A 19494-nucleotide genomic window follows, 5' to 3' on the forward strand; every position below is an offset into this window, starting at 1 on the left:
TTATGATGTTTAGATTTTAAAAGTTGATAAATATATCTATTTTTAATTATTTTTATGCATATTAATTAATATCTTTTAAATTTAAAATATATTATTTACTATATTATATTATTTTTTATAATATAATGATTTTTCGTTTGTCGGTTCAACCGATTTGAACAATTGAATCTTTTTTCAAGGTAAATCAATTCGATGATCAGTTCGGTTATGAAAACATTCAATGAAAGTGTATTTGCATAAATTAAATTAGAAATATGTGAAATATTATAATTTAAAATAATTAAATAAATAATATGTATGAAGTACTTGTAAAAAAATTGTGGAAATGTAATAACCATTATTTACATTAATATAAAAAAATTGTTTTGATAAATAAATAGTAAAATAACGTAACATATATTACAATAAGACAAAAAAAATGACTAAATGATTACAGGACGTGAAATAGTGAGATATTGGAAAATTCAATTGGAGGGTAAATAAAATATTTTATCAGATGAAAATAATAAATAGAAGCAACACAAATTTATTTTTCTGTTTTGAAATGTTCATATTTATTGTGTTTTATAATTTTTATTGGAATGAATGAAGCATGAAAATTGCCTACGGAAAACTTGATTCAATCTCCACGGAATTAAAATTTTTAAATAAAAACGTAACGTCAGTGTGAATGATATTATAAGCAGTAGGGGCCCAAAGAATGAGTTTCAAGTATCGCCATAATTTCTCAGTGATATGACATTGAAAATATTAGTATTTTCAGAGTCACCTAATCATCAAATTTCGATGTTATTTAAATATTTTTCAATTTTACGTCAACATTTTAGCAACTGTAACACATAAATATTTTCAGACAAAAATTTGTGTGAGACGGTCTCACGGATCGTATTTTGTTAGACATATCTCTTATTTGTGTCATCCATGAAAAAGTATTATTTTTTATACTAAGAGTATTACTTTTTTCTTGTGAATATTGGGAGGATTGACTCGTCTCACAGATAAATATTATGAGACCGTCTCACATAGACCTACTCATATTCTCAATTTCACAATTTTCCATTTATTTCTTTAAAAAAAATTATATATTAGGTTTAAAACAAAAAATCCATCGTTTCAAATCAAGATCAAGCACAACCAAAGGTCAAGTTCGTTGTGTTTATTAAGGTATTATAATTTTGGTTTCATGAATTTCAAATCCTTTTATTTGATATTTTAAATCATTATTTTAATCGATATGATTATTTTATTTTTGAAAGTCGACACGATGAATTTTAATTTTAAGATTCTGAAAATTGAGGTGCTTTAAAATCTAAATTTTTAGTAATAATCTTAAATGCGTAGCTTGTAAATTGGGAGCTATGTCTCATATATATGGCGTCCATACGCTGCTCACAAAATAATTTTGATTTTGCAATATCATATATAAAGATCTCAATCATAAATGTATATATAAAATCGTAAATCATTAGTTTCAACTCTAATCTAATTTAAATTTTAAGCCAAATTTCAAACCTAATATTGTCTTATCATATATATGATCATCAATTTTAAATATTAATATATAATAATATTAAATATTGAAATTTTGGTGAAAAATATTAACACATAAATATATATAAAGGACAAAAAAATTGAATACTTTCAGGATAGCTCAGATAAATAACACTCCGTATTATTTAATATTTTCAATATTTTTTATTATATAAAAAATATAAAATAATAAAAAAATTATCCCAAAGTTTAGTAGGAGTACATAAAATTTCGTTAAGTTTTTTTTTTAAAAAAAAACAAAATATAAGTATTGGGATGTACAAAATTTTGTTAATCTTACATAAACATACAAAGATATATTTATCTTATATTATTATTCAAACATTATAACTACGTTTCTATAAATTTTATATTTTTAATTAAATTATGTTTTTAACACGTTTAAATATACAACACGTAAGTTTTTTGTCAATTAAAAAAATATATTCAAATTTGTTAGTATCAGACGTTTCCAATAAGACAAAAGCTATAATTGTTAATCAAGACGCAATTATTTCTTTATAGTTGTGGTAGTGCAAAGCCTCGTGCTAAGCGACACTTAGACATAAGAGACTGCATTGATACGGGTGTCAATGAGTTAGGTTGTTAGGTCCACGAATGTGAGATGGACATTGGGGCCGTGCCTCGTTGCTGGTACTATCTCAATCCCTCGAGATCAATATTATCCTCCTATGCCTCTATTGATGTCCCCGAAAATGATCCGGCGTCTTTCTTTTTTACGATTCAATTAACCAATCAGATCAAACAGCACAGCGTCAGTAGCAAGGCGTACAAGAGCATTTCTTAGGAGATCACTTATGAGAATACTTCTCTCATCCTTACACACTTAATCCAACAATCTCTCTCCAAAAAATATATAAATATGTCTTTTGAAAGGTACCAGTTGTTACGATTGAGTGCTTGACGCTTACAAAATATTGTAGATGGTGATAACAATGCAACTTTAATCTTTTAACCATACCGAAACTCAAACACCACATTTCGATCACTTTATCAAACAGACACAATTATTGCAACTAAGGATGAGTAATAATTCTGTTAAACCGAATTAATTGACCAAACCGAACTGATTCAGAAATCCGATTTTATTTTTCAAAAAATCGGTTAAATCGGTTCGGTTTTGATTTTTTAATTTTCCGAAATAAAAGGTTAACCAAATCAGATAACTAAATGCCCCTTAATGAGATCTCTCCTAAATATTTGCTAATGACTCTCCATAAGTTTAAGTGTCATTAATTAACAAAATATCCCTTGCAATTTATGCAAATCACAATCCCTCATATAATTAACCATAGTTAATTATCACATACTATTCTAAGAATGACAATCGCAATTAATAGCCAATTTAAGCAATACATCGTGCTATTGTATTGCAACCCATACAAGGGTTAGTTTCTGAAATCGATAATTATTAAACATATTTATGCATGTGAGTGTATGGTTGAGTCAGTTGGGTCGTTAATAGGGTTGACTATGAAACAATAAATATAATTAATCGATCGAATCCTTTATTATATCATTACAATTTGAAAAATTATCAAAATTCAGCGTTTTCAAATGTAAGAAAAAATATATGAAATCGTGAGATCTAAGTTATATTTAAATTTAGGAAAATACAATGAATAACGCATTCATATGTTATGTCTGTATTTATTTTTACTCTCGAATTATAGCATAAGGTGGATCTAATATTGATGGTTAAGACTTATATCTTATTATAATTATTTTAAAAAAAAAAGAAGTCAGATTTTTTTTTAAAGAAAACAATATTTTCAAAAGTCAACAACTATCATGCATTTAGCGATGGGTTGCTCCTTTGTTCAAACAAATATATATCTCTGGCTGGTACCTAAACATATGCACATGCAATGGGTTCACCCACCAAAGAAAACACCCCCCTTTGCCCCTTTTTTAGATTAAATTAATTCGATATCATTTGCGACTTGATTATATAATATAGTATGAATATTATAATCCAACGAACAAATTCCCATAACACATATAAAAACCATCTCCTCCTCTGGTTTCGATCATTCACTTCAAACTAATCTTAGTACTTAATCCAAAGGAAGAAAGAATTATGGGCGTAAAGATTCGCAAACAAAACTTATTGGTTCGATTCATGAAAGGGCCAATCAAGATTCTGGCCAAAGCCCGTGATTTGTACGTCCAAAACATGTCCACCAGCGGCATGCATGTGTTCTATGGCAGCGGCATGAGCTGCCCGACACCTCAACTCGGGAGCTTGCCCAGAAGCGTAAGCCTCGCCTCCTCGAATTCGAGTTACAGTACCAATTCAGACGAGTGCTCGAGAAGGCCTAGTCCAATGGCCAGAGCGCCTGTGCCTCGCAGCCAGTCGGTCACGATAAGTCGGATTGATGAAAACAAGTGCTGTGAATTCGGCGTCTACGAGGTGCAACCGAAGGGGGCGTATCCAAGGAGTAGAAGCTGTGCGGCTCCTAGAAGAAGTAAGATTGCGAGTGGTGATCATGATTTTGAGATGGATGTTAAATACAGACGACTTTGATCCATTCTGGAGGCGTAATGTGTTATTTTCTGTGCATGCTTAATCAGCAATATTATATGAATGAATGAAATAAGAATGGAAACGTTTGCGGTTTATTTAAGAATTTTGGCAGTAATTACCGGTGAATGAATTTATAATACAAATTACACGATATTCGGTTTATAGTATGCAAATATCTGGGAGCAGTGGCGGAGCCAGAAATATGGTTCTGCCCTAGCTGGAATTTTAAACTCTAGAATATTTTAATATTTTAAATTGATCTACCCAGGCTAATATCATATTATTCTAAAATTATACAAAATTTATATATACATTTTTAAAAAAAAATTGGGCCAACCCGGATAAACAAGCATGTGTCTCCGCCCCTGATTGGGAGAGATCTCCTTGTGGAAAGAAAACTCGAATTGTATTAACGAGATTATACGATTATCGGTCTAAATATATGATGTTCGTGTTCGACATATTTGAAACAATAATGGGTTATTACAACTACGTAGTACCTAAGATCATGACAGGATGAACTGAACCGGAGAATTCAGAATTACTTGACTTAATAATAAATTTGCAATATAAATTTCAAGAATCAATTGAAAGTTGACATGCAGATTCAGGAGGGTACGTATCTTTTTTTATTTTATTTTAATCAATGGTTGAATGAAATTATAAATAAAGTATGAAAAGTGCGCAAGTTTAAATATACTCAGTACTTATTTTGCAAGCAGAACCTACAGGGAATCGTAATTATTTAATAATACCTAGAAAGCCTAGCGGTTTTTGAGAACTCGAGAATGGGTTTTCAAAATAAATTTCGAATTTAATATAATATATTATGATTAAATTTTCAGAGTTTGAAAAAATCATTTATTAAATCTCATATTGTATTTAATTTTGTACACATCATAATTAAATAAAAAATTTTAAAACAAAATAGATTTTAAAAAAAAGTTGAATCTAAAAATACAAAATATGTTGAAATATATAAAAATTGAAAGGAAATGAAAGTGAAGAGATTGTATATGAGAATGTGACATATGATTGCTTTTGTTTTGGGATTATAAAATAAACATCACAATCTGAATTAAATAATAATAATAATAATAACCAGACATTTAAGTAATGGGCCAGTTGGGCTCGTAGATCATGGTGTGTCAAAAGCTGTTTGGGATAAGTTGATTAATGGGCTTTGAATAAGCCATTTAGGTTTATATATGGTGGATCCTAAGTTGTTTGGTTTGGACTAGATTTTAATGGTCTTTGTAGTGTGCCAATTGGGCTTCTACATATTGGTGTGTGGAAGACCAAAACCCTAAACCCCAGTCTCATATCTTCTGCTCCTCCGGTTCGTATATTGTCCTCATTTACGTTCGGGTTTTTCGACATGGCGGAAATCAAGCTTTCCGAGATGCGAGATTTGACCCGAATTGAAAGAATCGGAGCTCATTCCCATATCCGGGGCCTGGGCCTCGACTCCGCCCTTGAACCACGCTATTCCTCCGAGGGTATAGTCGGCCAGACCTCCGCCCGGAAAGCTGCCGGAGTAATCGTTAAGATGGTGCAAGAAGGAAAAATTGCCGGACGAGCGGTCCTCCTAGCTGGTCATCCCGGCACCGGGAAGACTGCTATCGCTATGGGCATGGCCAAATCCCTCGGCCAAGAAACCCCTTTTGCTATGCTTGCTGGAAGTGAGTTGTTTTCCCTCGAGATGTCGAAAACTGAGGCGTTGATGCAGGCCTTCAGGAAGGCTATCGGGGTTAGAATTAAGGAGGAAACTGAGGTGATTGAAGGTGAAGTGGTGGAGGTACAGATTGACCGGCCTGCGGTGGCGGGGGCCGCTTCGAAGACCGGGAAGCTGACTCTAAAGACGACAGAGATGGAGACAGTGTATGATTTAGGGGTGAAGATGATTGAGGCGTTGGGGAAGGAGAAAGTGGAGAGTGGGGACGTGATTGCCATTGACAAGGCATCTGGGAAAATCACGGGGTAGATCTTTCTCGAGTTCTCGGGATTATGATGCCATGGGGGCGCAGACCAAGTTCTTGCAGTGCCCGGACGGGGAGCTGCAAAAGAGGAAGGAGGTCGTGCATTGCGTTACCCTTCACGAGATAGATGTTATCAACAGCAGGTACTGAAAAACAAATATTTATGTGTTTAAGTTGGTGAAGTTACTGGCTAATTGCCTTGCTTGGTTGATATGTTTTCCCTCTATATAAATTGTTTCTAGCTGAGTAAACAAACTGAATGAAGTCAAATTTACTAAGGCTCGAATTCGTTCGAATTAAGTATATTCGAGATCAAGTTTGTTTGCTCAAGATCAGCTGGAAATGTTCGAACTTATTCGCTAGCTATTCAAATTATTGTTCGATCATTCACTTTGAGAATGAACGTTTGAAAACTTGAAGTGTATATATATTTAATATGTAAATATATTATACATTATGTAATAAAATATCAAATTCACCATGAAACAAAATAATTTCGGTTGGAGTTTGATAATTTCAACTACAAATCAAATATTTATCGAGCCATATTGAAAAGCTTGTGAACTGCTTCGAATCGTTTACAGCCCTAGTTCTAGTGTGTAAATTGGCTTTGTGTTCGAGCCACCAAAGTATGGCTGTGAAAAGAATACACTGGACCCTGAGAAATATCTTAGTGCAATTGTTCTAGCTTCATATCTGAGCTAAATGCTGAATTTAAGTTAAATAAATTGTATGAATTTACTTGTTACACTCACCAAACTAGTTTAGCCATACATATCCTTTCAACAAATGTAATGGAGTATAACAAATAGAAAATACATGGCTTTTTAGCAGATAATATATCATTACTAGTATTTAGTGAAAATTCAAGCTGTGTCGGGTCAGAAATTTGCTCTTGGTTTTGCCCAATTCGTGTGCTACTTTATGGCATATCCGTATGGACGAGCAGAATACATTGTTTGCGATTGTGAAGTCTTCATTAATCTACGTTTTGGCATCAGTACCACAACTGTTTTTTGCCTGATTTCTTGGGTTAACATCTGATTGTACCAGACAGCTTGTTAAAAGTAACTAGAAATGCGTAGTGAAGTCTATGAGTGATACATTTTCAAAAACTTTCTGCTAGAATTAAGTTTGTTGTCTAGTTTTAAAAATAATGGTCCTCTCTTGCTCTGCATCTCTACTGACAGTCCTCTCGTAATTCAGAACACAGGGATTTTTAGCTTTGTTCACTGGTGATACCGGTGAAATCCGTGCTGAAGTTAGGGAACAAATCGATACAAAGGTTGCTGAGTGGAGGGAGGAAGGAAAAGCGGAAATCGTACCAGGTGTACTTTTTATCGACGAAGTTCACATGCTTGACATTGAGTGCTTTTCTTTCTTGAACCGTGCATTGGAGAATGATATGGCACCTATAGTGGTTGTTGCCACCAACAGAGGAATTACTTCTATTCGAGGCACAAAATACAGATCCCCACATGGTATTCCAATTGATTTTCTTGATCGTCTGTTAATCATCTCTACACAACCGTATACACCAGATGATATTCGAAAAATCTTGGACATCCGATGCCAAGAGGAAGATGTAGAAATATCTGAAGATGCTAAGGTATTGTTGACGAAAATTGGAGAGAATACTTCTTTGAGATATGCCATAAACCTGATCACGTCTGCGGCTTTGGCCTGCCAAAAACGGAAGGGAAAGCTTGTGGGAATTGAAGACATTAGCAGAGTTTATGAGCTATTTTTTGATGTAAAGAGGTCGACACAATACTTAATGGAATATCAAAGTCAATACATGTTCAGTGAGGTGCCAGCAGCAGAGGGAGATGACAAAGAAGCCAATGCTATGATTTCATAGTAACTGTAATAGGCGCGGAACTGACAATTGCTGGTATATTCTAACCCGACATCGTAATTTGGCCCAGGACATTCACGTCGCCATTCTGAAATGATTATGTAGTTTGAATTAAAGCAATGTGATTGAGTTTTGTAAATTAAGGTGCTCAAAGATTTGAATACTTCGGTGCCAGGATAGTTGTCCCTAGATTTTTCTCTTCAATTTTCTGGTTTTTGTGATTGTTCCAACTGTATCAAATTGTATGTATCCTTAAGATTCTTGGTTTTGAGCTGGCAGCGAAGGGCGATGAAAGAGAAGTTTAAGTGGATTCTGCTCCCGCTTATATTCGGTTTATGTTTCAAAATACAGTGCCTTTTAGGGGATCTGGAAAGCGCCATGGTCTGCGGAAGTGCGAGTGGATAATATGAATCTGATATTCACGTGAATGACGATGATATTTTAAATTTTATATTCCCCCCAGGCCCACGGGTGGCCACCCCCCACATTCACAATAGGGAACACCATCACTGACTCAAACCGTCAAACGTTTGGTTGGGTACTCCGATGAAAAAGTGCATCTCAACTTTGTGTATCTTCCAATCATGCAATACTTAATACAGTCGAGCACCAAAGGTTCCAATAATGAGAGGTTTAGTATGGGGAAAAAAAAATTAAATAAAGAGGACACAGCGAGGTTTGCGGTAGTTCATTCTGAACTGGTAGATTTTCCAGCCAGATTAACACTAGCTCAAGCCGGGTAATCAAATGGCAGAGGATTCACCGCCGAGGGATCCAATAAATCCACATGCACGAACCCATAATTCCTCAGCACCTGATTATCTGCAAACAACATAGCTTTCTGCATTGCATCCACGCAAGTCTGCGCAGAATACATCTGGTTGAGATTCCCACTGCACGGCTGACACCCTGTGAAATGAGTGATAAACGGCCTTCTCCAGCTTCCTCTCCCATAACCAGCTCCCTTTAGATGCTCCTCCCACACAGTAGCATAAACTTCGCCCACTTTCTCTGCGTGTCTCCTCCTCAACAATGGCGTCTCCTTCTCAATTTGTTTATACTTTTCTGTGATGTTCTCAAATGTGCCCATAATCTCCATCCAATACCCTTCGAAGTAATATTCATCCTCGACGTAGATTTTGTCTCCCCATTTCTCTTTTTCTTTCAAGAGTAAGTAAACTAAGCCGGATTGATCATCGGATTCTCGAAAAATCTTGTCTTTGAAAAGGGTGCTCAGGGTTTCGCCCCATTTATCGTATTCAGGTGATTGTGGTCCCATGCTGGCCCAGACATCCATGAAATCCATCGACCATTGGCAATTTCTGATGAGAAACACGCCAGCGTTGATGCTTGTCCAGCTCTTCGTCTCGTAGATTAAACTGAGCCAGCCGTGGAGGACGAAGTTATGGTTCTTGTATCTTTCTAATGGGAGTTTGAAGTCCATGTCTGTTATCGCGGCATCGGAATCGACCCACCAGATCCATTCGGCTTGGGGATGGGCGAGCATTACTGCTTTGATGGTGGGGGTTTTGGCCCAGAAAGAGAACATTTTCTGCTGGAGCAGCACGTTGTTATAGAAAATGTCGATGCCGTGGCGCCTGCAGTAATCCACCTTGTTCTTGAAGAATTTCAGGAGTAAATAATCGCCGATAGGATTCTTACACGGAGTCGCTTGTGATCCGGTCACCATCAGAATCCGGTTCTCCACTCCGGCGGCAAACGTGGGATGCTGCTTCAGCCACTCTATTCTCTTCTCATCCCAGTTCTTCACCGGCGGAGAGTCTATCGTATAGCTTAGTGTAGAATCATCGTAGAAGTTCTGATCCGGCGGATCATGGCGGAGGTTAGGCCCTGAAACATAATCGACGCAGCTCACTGAAGGGGCAGTGGTGGAGGTGTGTGAACCGTCTAACTCAGCAGAGAAAGCCGGAGTCTGCTTCGCATTCGGGCTGAAGAAAGACCACAATGCCCAGATGGTCAAGAAAGCCACCATAGAAGCGCCAACCATGAGAAAGGTATCGTAAAGAAACGAAACCGCCCTGCTCCGAGCATTATACTTGGCCATGTAGAAATTATGGAGCTGGGAGACCTCCGAGGACACCATTATAAACCAGGAAAACCCACTTAATTTGTAGCCCAATCCTCCCAAACACGCGTCGTCGCGGTGAATTTCGTCTGTTAGTGATGAAACTCATCTTGCCACCACCTTGAATTCTGAATCAATGCGTCACCATCCCCTGTATTCTTCTAAAGATTTGTCGGAGCCTGTGTATATCTGTGTATATAGTCACGAATAGTTCCAAAACAGCTGAATGGGTGTTGAAACAAGCGGTATTTTCATGCGAGTGACGAAAGGAACTTGGGGATAGAAAGCTGGTCATTGAAGGTTCTTTAATGGCAGTTGTTGCTTAGTGCATTACGAAGTACTGGAATTCAGATTTCAGTGTGCTGATGGACATTTTGCACCGGCACCTCAAGCTTTGATCGGCAGGAAGGAAATAAAGCAGAGCCAATTTGTTCCTGCTTCTTCGGATACTGCATAGATATAAAAACCACTCAATTATTTACTGAGTACGTAGCTTGTGAGATAGTTTCACGAATCTTTATCTGTGAGACGGATCAAACTTATCGATATTCACAATAAAAAGTAATACTATTAGCATAAAAAGTAATATTTTTTATGGATGACTCAAATAAAATATATGTCTCACAAAATACGACATGTGAGACCGTCTCACACAAGTTTTTGACTTATTTATAAGATGAAAGTTTTTTTTCCTAATCTAAATCTTTTTAAAAAAAAAAACTCGTTTCATGTCTTTACTCAAAACTTCTAATTAATAGTTTACTAATTTTCTATGTTCATATAAATTTTTTATAACCTAACAATGCAATGCATGTGTATTAAAATATTATGTTTTCACATAAAATTTTCTACTAACTTGATAAAAAAAAGTCTAGAATTTGATATATTTAAACATTTGAAATAATAATAAATATTAAAAGAATCTTGGAATAAGTTAAAAAAATATATGCATTTGTCCTCCGTAAAAGTGAAAAAAAAAATTACTAGTTTTTAAGTAAGTAGATTTCGAAATATAGAAATTTAGATGTAGTAATTCATTTATTGTAGAATTTGTAATTTTTATATGGAAAAAAGAATTTTCCTTTTTTTAAATTTATAAATAACAAATACTAAAAGGATTATTTTAGATAAACCAAGTCTGATGATCAAAATAGTTATTAAATATCACCAATTCTTAATTAATAAATTCAAGAAATCGAAAAATGAACCGTCATATTAGATATTAATATACAAAAATCAATCTTTGAAAACTTAATTGATCAAAACCCAAATTTTGACAAGTTAATTAAATATATTATATTTTTTATAACAAAAAAATATAATTAATTTAAAGTAAAAAATAACAGTTTTATGATCAAGATAAAATATGTATCTTACATATCAGATGTGCTAACAAAAATGACCTTCAACGTATGTTGTATTGTATAATAATCTACTTAAGCACGCAGAAATTTCCGATATATTAATGATTTGCAAGTAGAAATTTCCGATAAATTATTCATCAATTATATATTTTTTAGAAATATTCGCCCGTACAAAATAGCTAGCCAAGTGACTCTATTGAAAATATTTATGCACCATGACTAAAGAAAAGAGACGGAGTTTTTGTTTTTTTTTTTTTTTTTTGAAATTTTGTGATTGTACAAAATCAAATAAAAAATAGACAAAGAGTGGATTTTGAAATTAGTTGTTATTTTATTAATTTTTTAACTTTATTGGTAAGAAAATGCTTTGACGTCGAACTAACCCATTAGGTCGGGGAAAAAAATTTAGATTAAAATGGTATCGCCACAAACTAATAATTATACATATTAAATTTAATTTTATAGTAATTAGAATAATAATCGAAACATGAAGTTTGAATTATTGTATGATTTAAAATATTTGAGTTTTACTATTATCTATAACTTTTTATAAAACGGTAAATAATTGGATCCTACATTATTATATTATTGTCTGTATTACTTAATATTTGTTGGACTTAGAGCATTTGGCCTATTGGGCTTTGTTCTTTTTGAATAAAAAATTGGAAAAGCAAGGGTGGATGGTAAGTGAGAAATGTCTCACATAGGAAAATAATTATAGCATTGGTGAGCTTATATTGAGTTGCACTTTGTGAATGTGTAAGAAAGATTGGTCAAGAGGCTCTTCCTCGCACACGCCAACGCAAGTGATGCAAATCTTGAGCTCAATTAGAGAACTGTATTCCCTAAATCATATGTCGTACTCTGACCAGAGATTCCATGGATTATTAACTCATCAGATAACATAATATATTCACATCCGCAGATGAGTTGTGAATCTCCGGCTACAATATATTAGCTCTTACATATTTCTGAATTACATTCAACCTTGTCACCTAGTGGTCCTCGTGGAGTCGATAAACGACTCAAAGTGAAGATATGATATGTAGAAGCTCCATGTTGTCCAGGTCTAAGGACTAGTATTGTACAATCATAACTGCGAACTATTTCACTCGATAAGTGATAATCACTTGGAAAGCCTAGGGAACGAACATCTCCATGCTCTTACCAATTAAATGTGACGTGTACATCACAAGTGACAATTTCGAGCTCGAGCGATTTTTATTTTTATTTTAGGTGAATGAATGGAGTAGTAATATATTTAGAATATACAGTACACGTACTAAAATATATTTAAGATTTTTATCTATGCAACTTCATTAAATATACAAATAAAAACTATTATAAATAATATCTGGATGCATTAAGCAGATTTTTTTAAAAAAATTCGAATAATGTAAATTTAGTTTTTCTTTTAATAAATCAAAACATATTATGCAACAGGGGGAATTCGAGGAATTTGGTGGCGAGGATGTTCAATTGCACTTGCCAAGGTCTCACTCATTCTTCACTGCCAAAATTTGTTAAATTATTATGTATATCACATGATTGGGTTCTGCTATGCTGTCATTCTTTTGTATCTCGTGATTCATACATACATCTACTTTTAATACAAATCTCATTTCACTTTCTTATCTTTTTCCTAACCATAACATATTGATTTTTGCAGGCATTATTAGTTATACCAAGATGATCAGAAGACGAGGCTAATAGACGATCTTACCATGATTTGATGGGCGCAATCAAACTTGAGTCCTGACGTTCTTGAGATCAAAGGGTTGATACACGTAATGAAGCTAATTAGGGTAAGTCCATCTTAGAAACACGTGTTGTTTCGAATTACCTAGTATTGGATTTTGTATTCCTATTGAGATAACGACTGTAATTTACTAATTTGATGGAGATCAAACGTATTGCTTATAAAGAAGTTTATAAATAGATTCTAATATTTGAAGTTAGCTTGATCGCTAATTTTGTGAGGAGTGCAGAACTGTCAAATTTAGTGAAAATGTTCACAAAATAGACGTCTGTCGAAAATGAACAGTGAAAAATTGTGATTTCACTTTTCACTATACGAATGATATTTGTATCTTTATTATATCGACGATAGTATATCGGCGATCGGGATTATAACAATCCACATTCTTAAATTGTTTAATTCCTAAACGATGAAAATTTAATCAAACGCTGACTTGTAGAATTCTCAGTAAATCAAATATCCAAGAAATATTCTAGGTATGTCTAGAATTAATAATTAAATAATTGATATAATTAATTAAATAATTATTATTTAATTATTATATCATGTATTTTTAAAGTTGAAAAATAAATACTTATCTAGGTATGAATTTTAGTTGATTGCACCATAGTAACTCAATCAAATTTCTAATGTCATAGAAAGATTGAGATACAAACTTTGGTATTATTAGTATATGTAATCAATAGTTGATTACAAGACACAATAATACACAATCAATAATAAAATATTTGTCTCTCTCATAACAATTCTCGACCACGACCTTGCCCACCAAAGGATTACGACCAAGACTGCCTCAGCACCGCCGCATAACCACAGTGTCATCGTCACGACTCCACCAATGGTCTTGAATTCCGGATATCGAATCTCACTGAAAAATCTTGTTTAATTTTCTAGTGTAAATTAGACAAGGAATTCATATTCCAATCATAGACCTAATTCAGAAAATCGAAAAAGCGTTTATTCAAGTAGATCGTTAGTCGGGATATACAAAAAATGCTATATCCGTTAATTTCACACTAGTTTGGTGCAAGCATTTTAAAACGCAAAGATAAATTAAACTAAACACCATGTGATAATTCTAGATCATATGACACCGAAGAAACATTTTGAACGTTAAAACGAATTTTTTTAAAACTTTTGTTGCATTTTGATGCTAAAAAACATTACTCCACCACATGACAGTCTAAGAATTGGAAGTTAGCACTCAATATACCAACAATTTTATTTTTAAAAGAATTGAACTTTCCTATGGTACCACTTGTGTTTCTGTTTCATGGTCTAATTCTGTCATATGCTCTGATAAACACACACGAAGTTGAACTAACAAACTCATTTCCAGAATTTGCCTTAGATAACACAAAATAATACAGCATTGGGAAAATGCAAACGGAACGAAGCCTCAGCATCCTTCAAGATCACGCCATCTGAGATAAACGAGCCCAGCACGATAATGTGTATAAGCTCCAGCTACAACCATTATATGGAAAAGTTGGTGACTGTGCCCAGCAATATCAAATTTTCCAGGCATCCATCTCTCTGGCACTCTCGTTGCATAGATGAGCGCTCCAATCCCATAGAATGTGCCCATCAAGACTTCATAGATTGTTGTATGGACTGCCTCAGGCTGGTTCCAGAACAAAATGAGCTTGTGTAGAATAGGTGCTGCACCTGATAAACTCATTCCAACGAACAGCATGGTTCGAAAGTTACGGTACTCAAGGCTTTGGAAAATCGGAAGAAGGGATACCAATATTGTACCGATACCCAGAACTGTGATAAATCCTATATACAGGTTGCAGAAGAGAGGATAGCACATGAATGAATAATAGACAAGGGGGTAAAAGGAGGTTGATATTAGGGCGGATATTCCTGCATAATCAAATCTAAGCATGATGTAGGATAAGCGTTCCGAGTGACAACAGAGCAAGTGGCATGCACTGCTTGCTAACAAGCAAAACATTGCGCCACACATGAAGGCGAAGAACGGCCACCGAGTGATAGGCCTTGACATCAATGGTGCTACTATGTTTGCCACGTCATCCTTCATGCTACTCTGCAAAAGATTGAGTGATTTAACATGTTTTTACGTTTTTTCGAATTATAGGGTAAGAATAATTTTATTGCCAAACAAGTGAGACCTTGCGTGATGGCTTCAAATAACTACTTAGTATTAAACGTTTAATCCAAATCAAAGAAATTCGTACTATATTCATATAAAACTATAACCAAATCCTTGACACAAACTAATGTAGGACAGGGATATTAACTTCTGGTCTTTTGAACTTGAACCTAGGAAATTGTAAACATTGATTTCAAATATTCCCACCCTATTTCTCCAAAACAACAAATGGAGAAAGAGTAAACCATCTGATGGAGAACAATGAATTGGATGAAGGAACTGAGAAATACCAGAACACAAGTATCGGTGTGGTTACTGTGGGAAAGTTCTGGTAAACAGTTGCTGAGAAGTTCCATGATATGCCAATCAGTCAAGGATGGAATCAAGTCCATGGTATGCAAGGAAGTTTTCAACCCCTTTCGAATTTTTTGAAAATCAGACATGTGTGGCAAGTATTGGATACAAGTTGTAAGCTCCATTTGTAATTGGTGAAAATCAGCTTTTTTTAGCACGTTGGGTAAGTGATGTCGGTCCACAACTTTTGGAACCATCATAACAGTATAAATGGTCAGGGAAAGGAATAAGAAGAACCCTATCAAGTGCCTGCAGATGATGAATCATGGTTGCGAAGTTCAATATATATAAAAAAACCAAGAAGATAAGATATATATATATATATATATATAATGATCATTGTGAAAATCGCCATTGCATGAGAAACAGATGTGTAGAAATTCAACGCACTGACTTCCGATAGGGTGATGTATCTTTTGCTTATGATTTTTACAATATTTAATCAAACTCGTGCAAATTTTTTATGCTTTAACTTTTTAAGTTAGAGTTAATCCTTAATCAGTACTTGATAGAAAACAATGGCCACAGATCAAGTAACCTGTATAGCAGGTCTACCACTTATTACACCCTAAATACGCCACTAATCCTTTAGAACTCACCTTGTATTCTTAGTCACCGTTGCTCTCTCTCAAATCCTATTTGTCAGCACATATTTTTCAGATGAACCATGCGAATGAACAATTTAACAGCTATTGCTTATCAAGTTGAAACTCAAATTCTTGATCTCAAACAGGGTGCATCAAACCATGCATAATTAGTTTCCTAACTAAGTGTTAGTTTTTTTTTTTTTTTTTTGGAAAAAGGGAAAAAACAGAAAAAACAGTCATGCTCCAGTACTCGAGGTCGAGACTATAACATGAAAACCCAACAAGTCTAGCATTGAAGTGCACGTGGTCACACCAACGGCGTTAGTTCTTGAAGGATCATTGAATTGTGTAGGAAAATAAATTGTGGTCACACCAAGACTTATGGCACTTAAATACTGTGTCATCTTTGAGCTATCCCCAAACTCTCAACAATTCCAGAACTTTTGTTTACTTCACCCATTGGTGAAAATACTCACAAGTCACAACCACACAATCATGACAACTATTTCACCTTCAGTTGCCCCAATTTAGAAGAAAAAAGTATCATAATCCAAATTTTACTCTAAATCCATAATATGTTTTCCTTTCTTTTCCTTCCATTAAAATCTCCTGAACAATCGAAGTTGTTAAAATTCCTTTCCATTCATTTCGTTTCCAAATCCCAACTCCCAAACTAAGCTTTATTGGCTGCTGGAGGATATGGGATCTTGTGTGGTCATTTGTGACCAGTTGTTACATCCTCTCATACTTATTTCCGAGCAATTTTCCAAATAACTACAATAATATACCTACCCTGTCACTCTCTCACCACTTCTTCACAGCTGTAAAATGGCCATAATCAAGCGTACGGTATGAAAAAAAGCAGGAGAAAGAAGAAAACTGAGTGTCGATAGTCATAAACTCCAAAACTTTTTCCTTGAGTCCAAATAACCTGGAGTGCGTCCCAATCTTATTACGTGTTAGGCGAAAAAAGAGAGATAAAATTCGAAATGTCAACAAAAATTGCATCTTTACGCAATCAAAATCACCAAATCACAAAACAAAGTCACGCTTTTCCACGGGAACAAAGATTATTAGTGAATGTGATCAAAAGCACAAAAGAAATGCTTACGTCCAAACGTTGAGGGTCTCATTGTGAATGGTAAAAACACTGAGTAATGCCTGCTTCAATGGCCATTCGGACCTGTAATGGCCCAGAATATACTCGTTGTCTTTCAAATACCCAGGCAAAGAATGGTACTCCACCAACTGGTACTTCACTTTCTTCCACAATCTTTTTCCTTTCCCTTCTTTTGATAAAGAAGAAATAATCTCATTATCATTTGATTCACAGCAAGATTTCAATTCACGATCACTTCGGTTCTTATCCATTCTCTGATTAGCCCACCAATCATCATACACAATGTAATCATAAAGTCACAAAATCACCATAAATTTTACACCAAGAAATGATTTTTAAATCTTAACTCCAGATGGGCAGTCAAGAAATTCGCCCCTTTTTTCATGCATGCGTTTGCCCATAATGTGTATACAAAATGCAGTGACAGAGAAATACCTGAACAGAACAAGCACTCCGCCGCAGGGAAACGACCAAGAAATGTGATTATTGAAATGCAGAAAAAGCCATATAAATTTATAATAACATTTCTCGGTCTTCTCAGCGGATCTAACAAGAATTGGAGGCCATTTATGAGCCAACAAAACAAGGGAGAGATGTAGATCAGGGCCTACTTAAGCCGTCATTAATGTGTAACAAGAGGAAATCTAGAGGACAATATTGCTTATTGCTGTATTTCTTTTTCTTTCTTTCATAGTCAAGAAAAAATTAGACAACTCATCGATTGAAAAGATGGAAGACGAAGAAAAAAGAGATGTCTTGGGTCGATGCGGAGATGTTGAGTTAAACCATTTTTCTTTTTCTTTTCTTTTTTTTGCAATTTACGAATTTGGCGCTATGATTTATGCATGACTTGGAACTGTAATCTTCTCGTTCTTTAAGAACAGGATTCACCGAGTGTTTTCTTTTGTGGCAAGAATTATTCTCTCAATTGGTCCAAACAAGGTTCTAAAAAAGGCTCGAAGTGGCCATCTGACACAATATTCCCAGATTTGGAACACCAGTTGTGTTAAATTTCAAACTCAATTAAAAAAAAAATAAGGAAGATTTTCAAATTTTTAGTAAAAGTTTAACTATTTGGAACAAAATAATTGGTAGACCCAAGTCATCTTTAATGAAAGTAACTAGTATCTTATTAAAATTGTACTCCATATGTCCAAAATATAAAAACTATATTTATAATTTTGTATTAGTATTATTCTCTATTTTTTCACCTATTTACCTCCTCAAATTTACTTTTCCAATAATTTTTTTAAGAGTAAGTTTCTTGTGAGACAGTCTCACGAATCTTTATCTGTGAGACGGGTCAACACTCTCGATATTCACAATAAAAAATAATACTCTTAGCATGATCCAAATAAGAGATATGTCTCATAAAATACGACCTGTGAGACCGTCTCACATAAGTTTTTGTCATTTTTTAATTGAAGTGTAAATACAAACAGAGAAACGGGGAAGCATATAAATTATTGTGACATTTATGTATAACTAAAAACAGAGTAGTTTTATTTTGCATTGAATGCGCTTTAATGATTGTGTAGTAGCGTTTAGAATTCAGGTTCCAAATATCATCGACTTAAGATCAAATGATTTGATTAATCTTTAAACTGACAAAAATAGAAGTAATTCAATCTCTGAGTATTCACATAAAATTTTCACATTTATTATTTTATTGTTAATACAGTGAAATATCTATAAATTAATAATATTGATCATGAAATTTTATTCATTTACATAGATAGTAATTAATCAATAAATAAATAAATTATTATTTTAACAAATATCTATTTGATTCAGCGAATAAAAAATTAATTACATGTTGTACTGTTTCCTTCGAATTAATATATTAAAAATTTATTGAACATATAATCAAATAAAATTCATCTTATAAATAAAAACAAAAATATAATTGAATTTCATGAAAAAACAAAAAATAATGAAATCATATATTACAAAATTTTCCTAGTTATATTTGTAATTTTAAAGAATTATTAATTTACTATATGACGGAACCATAGTATTATATAACGGTTTTTTTAAAAAAAAATTATCTTATTAATTTATCGAAATTATTAATTTAACATATTCACCCTAGTCAGTTCCGGAAAAAATTATTTTTTTTTATAGATAATTAATTTATTGAGTATTAACTTATATGTGTTTTACTGTATTTTCCGAAATCTTTAATCATTA

At 33.9% G+C, this 19494-nt stretch overlaps 3 protein-coding genes across 6 annotated transcripts; 1 reads left to right on the forward strand and 2 right to left on the reverse strand.

Moving 5' to 3' along the window:
- Nucleotides 1–5380: 5380 nt before the first annotated feature.
- LOC142549654 (uncharacterized) lies at nucleotides 5381–8220 on the forward strand. The gene is given in 3 exon segments (XM_075658713.1): nucleotides 5381–6055; nucleotides 6057–6200; nucleotides 7264–8220. Coding segments are annotated over 3 exon segments (1398 nt in total). The 5' UTR covers nucleotides 5381–5456; the 3' UTR covers nucleotides 7919–8220.
- Nucleotides 8221–8402: 182 nt separating this feature from the next.
- LOC142549655 (galactomannan galactosyltransferase 1-like) lies at nucleotides 8403–10452 on the reverse strand. Its single transcript, XM_075658714.1, has one exon. The coding sequence runs from the start codon at nucleotides 10017–10019 to the stop codon at nucleotides 8646–8648; it is 1374 nt and encodes a 457-aa protein (XP_075514829.1). The 5' UTR covers nucleotides 10020–10452; the 3' UTR covers nucleotides 8403–8645.
- A 3828-nt stretch (nucleotides 10453–14280) lies between these two features.
- LOC142549656 (heptahelical transmembrane protein 4-like) lies at nucleotides 14281–18025 on the reverse strand. 4 transcript variants are annotated; one of them, XM_075658715.1, is made up of 4 exons: nucleotides 17740–18018; nucleotides 17296–17558; nucleotides 15534–15846; nucleotides 14289–15177 (listed from the first exon to the last, which is right to left on the reverse strand). In XM_075658715.1, exons 2-4 carry the CDS (start codon nucleotides 17553–17555, stop codon nucleotides 14524–14526), a joined length of 1227 nt encoding a protein of 408 aa, XP_075514830.1. In that variant the 5' UTR covers nucleotides 17556–17558; nucleotides 17740–18018; the 3' UTR covers nucleotides 14289–14523. The 4 variants fall into 4 exon arrangements, with proteins under 4 accessions (XP_075514832.1, XP_075514833.1, XP_075514831.1 ...); XM_075658716.1 differs by lacking the exon at nucleotides 15534–15846 and having other exon boundaries at nucleotides 14282–15172; nucleotides 17740–18025; XM_075658717.1 differs by lacking the exons at nucleotides 15534–15846; nucleotides 17740–18018 and having other exon boundaries at nucleotides 14281–15177; nucleotides 17296–17492.
- Nucleotides 18026–19494: the final 1469 nt, after the last annotated feature.

The sequence above is a fragment of the Primulina tabacum genome, chromosome 6 (genome assembly GCF_025594145.1).
Source record: "Primulina tabacum isolate GXHZ01 chromosome 6, ASM2559414v2, whole genome shotgun sequence".
Classification (NCBI taxonomy): Eukaryota; Viridiplantae; Streptophyta; class Magnoliopsida; order Lamiales; family Gesneriaceae; genus Primulina; species Primulina tabacum.

Coding starts and splice junctions, on each gene's coding strand:
- LOC142549655 (XM_075658714.1), bottom strand. CDS start 10,019: ATGGTGTCCTCGGAGGTCTCCCAGCTCCATAATTTCTACATGGCCAAG.
- LOC142549656 (XM_075658715.1), bottom strand. CDS start 17,555: ATGGATAAGAACCGAAGTGATCGTGAATTGAAATCTTGCTGTGAATCA. Junction 15,847..17,295: donor GAGACCCTCAACGTTTGGAC/GTAAGCATTTCT, acceptor CATCATCTGCAG/GCACTTGATAGGGTTCTTCT. Junction 15,178..15,533: donor ACACCGATACTTGTGTTCTG/GTATTTCTCAGT, acceptor AATCTTTTGCAG/AGTAGCATGAAGGATGACGT.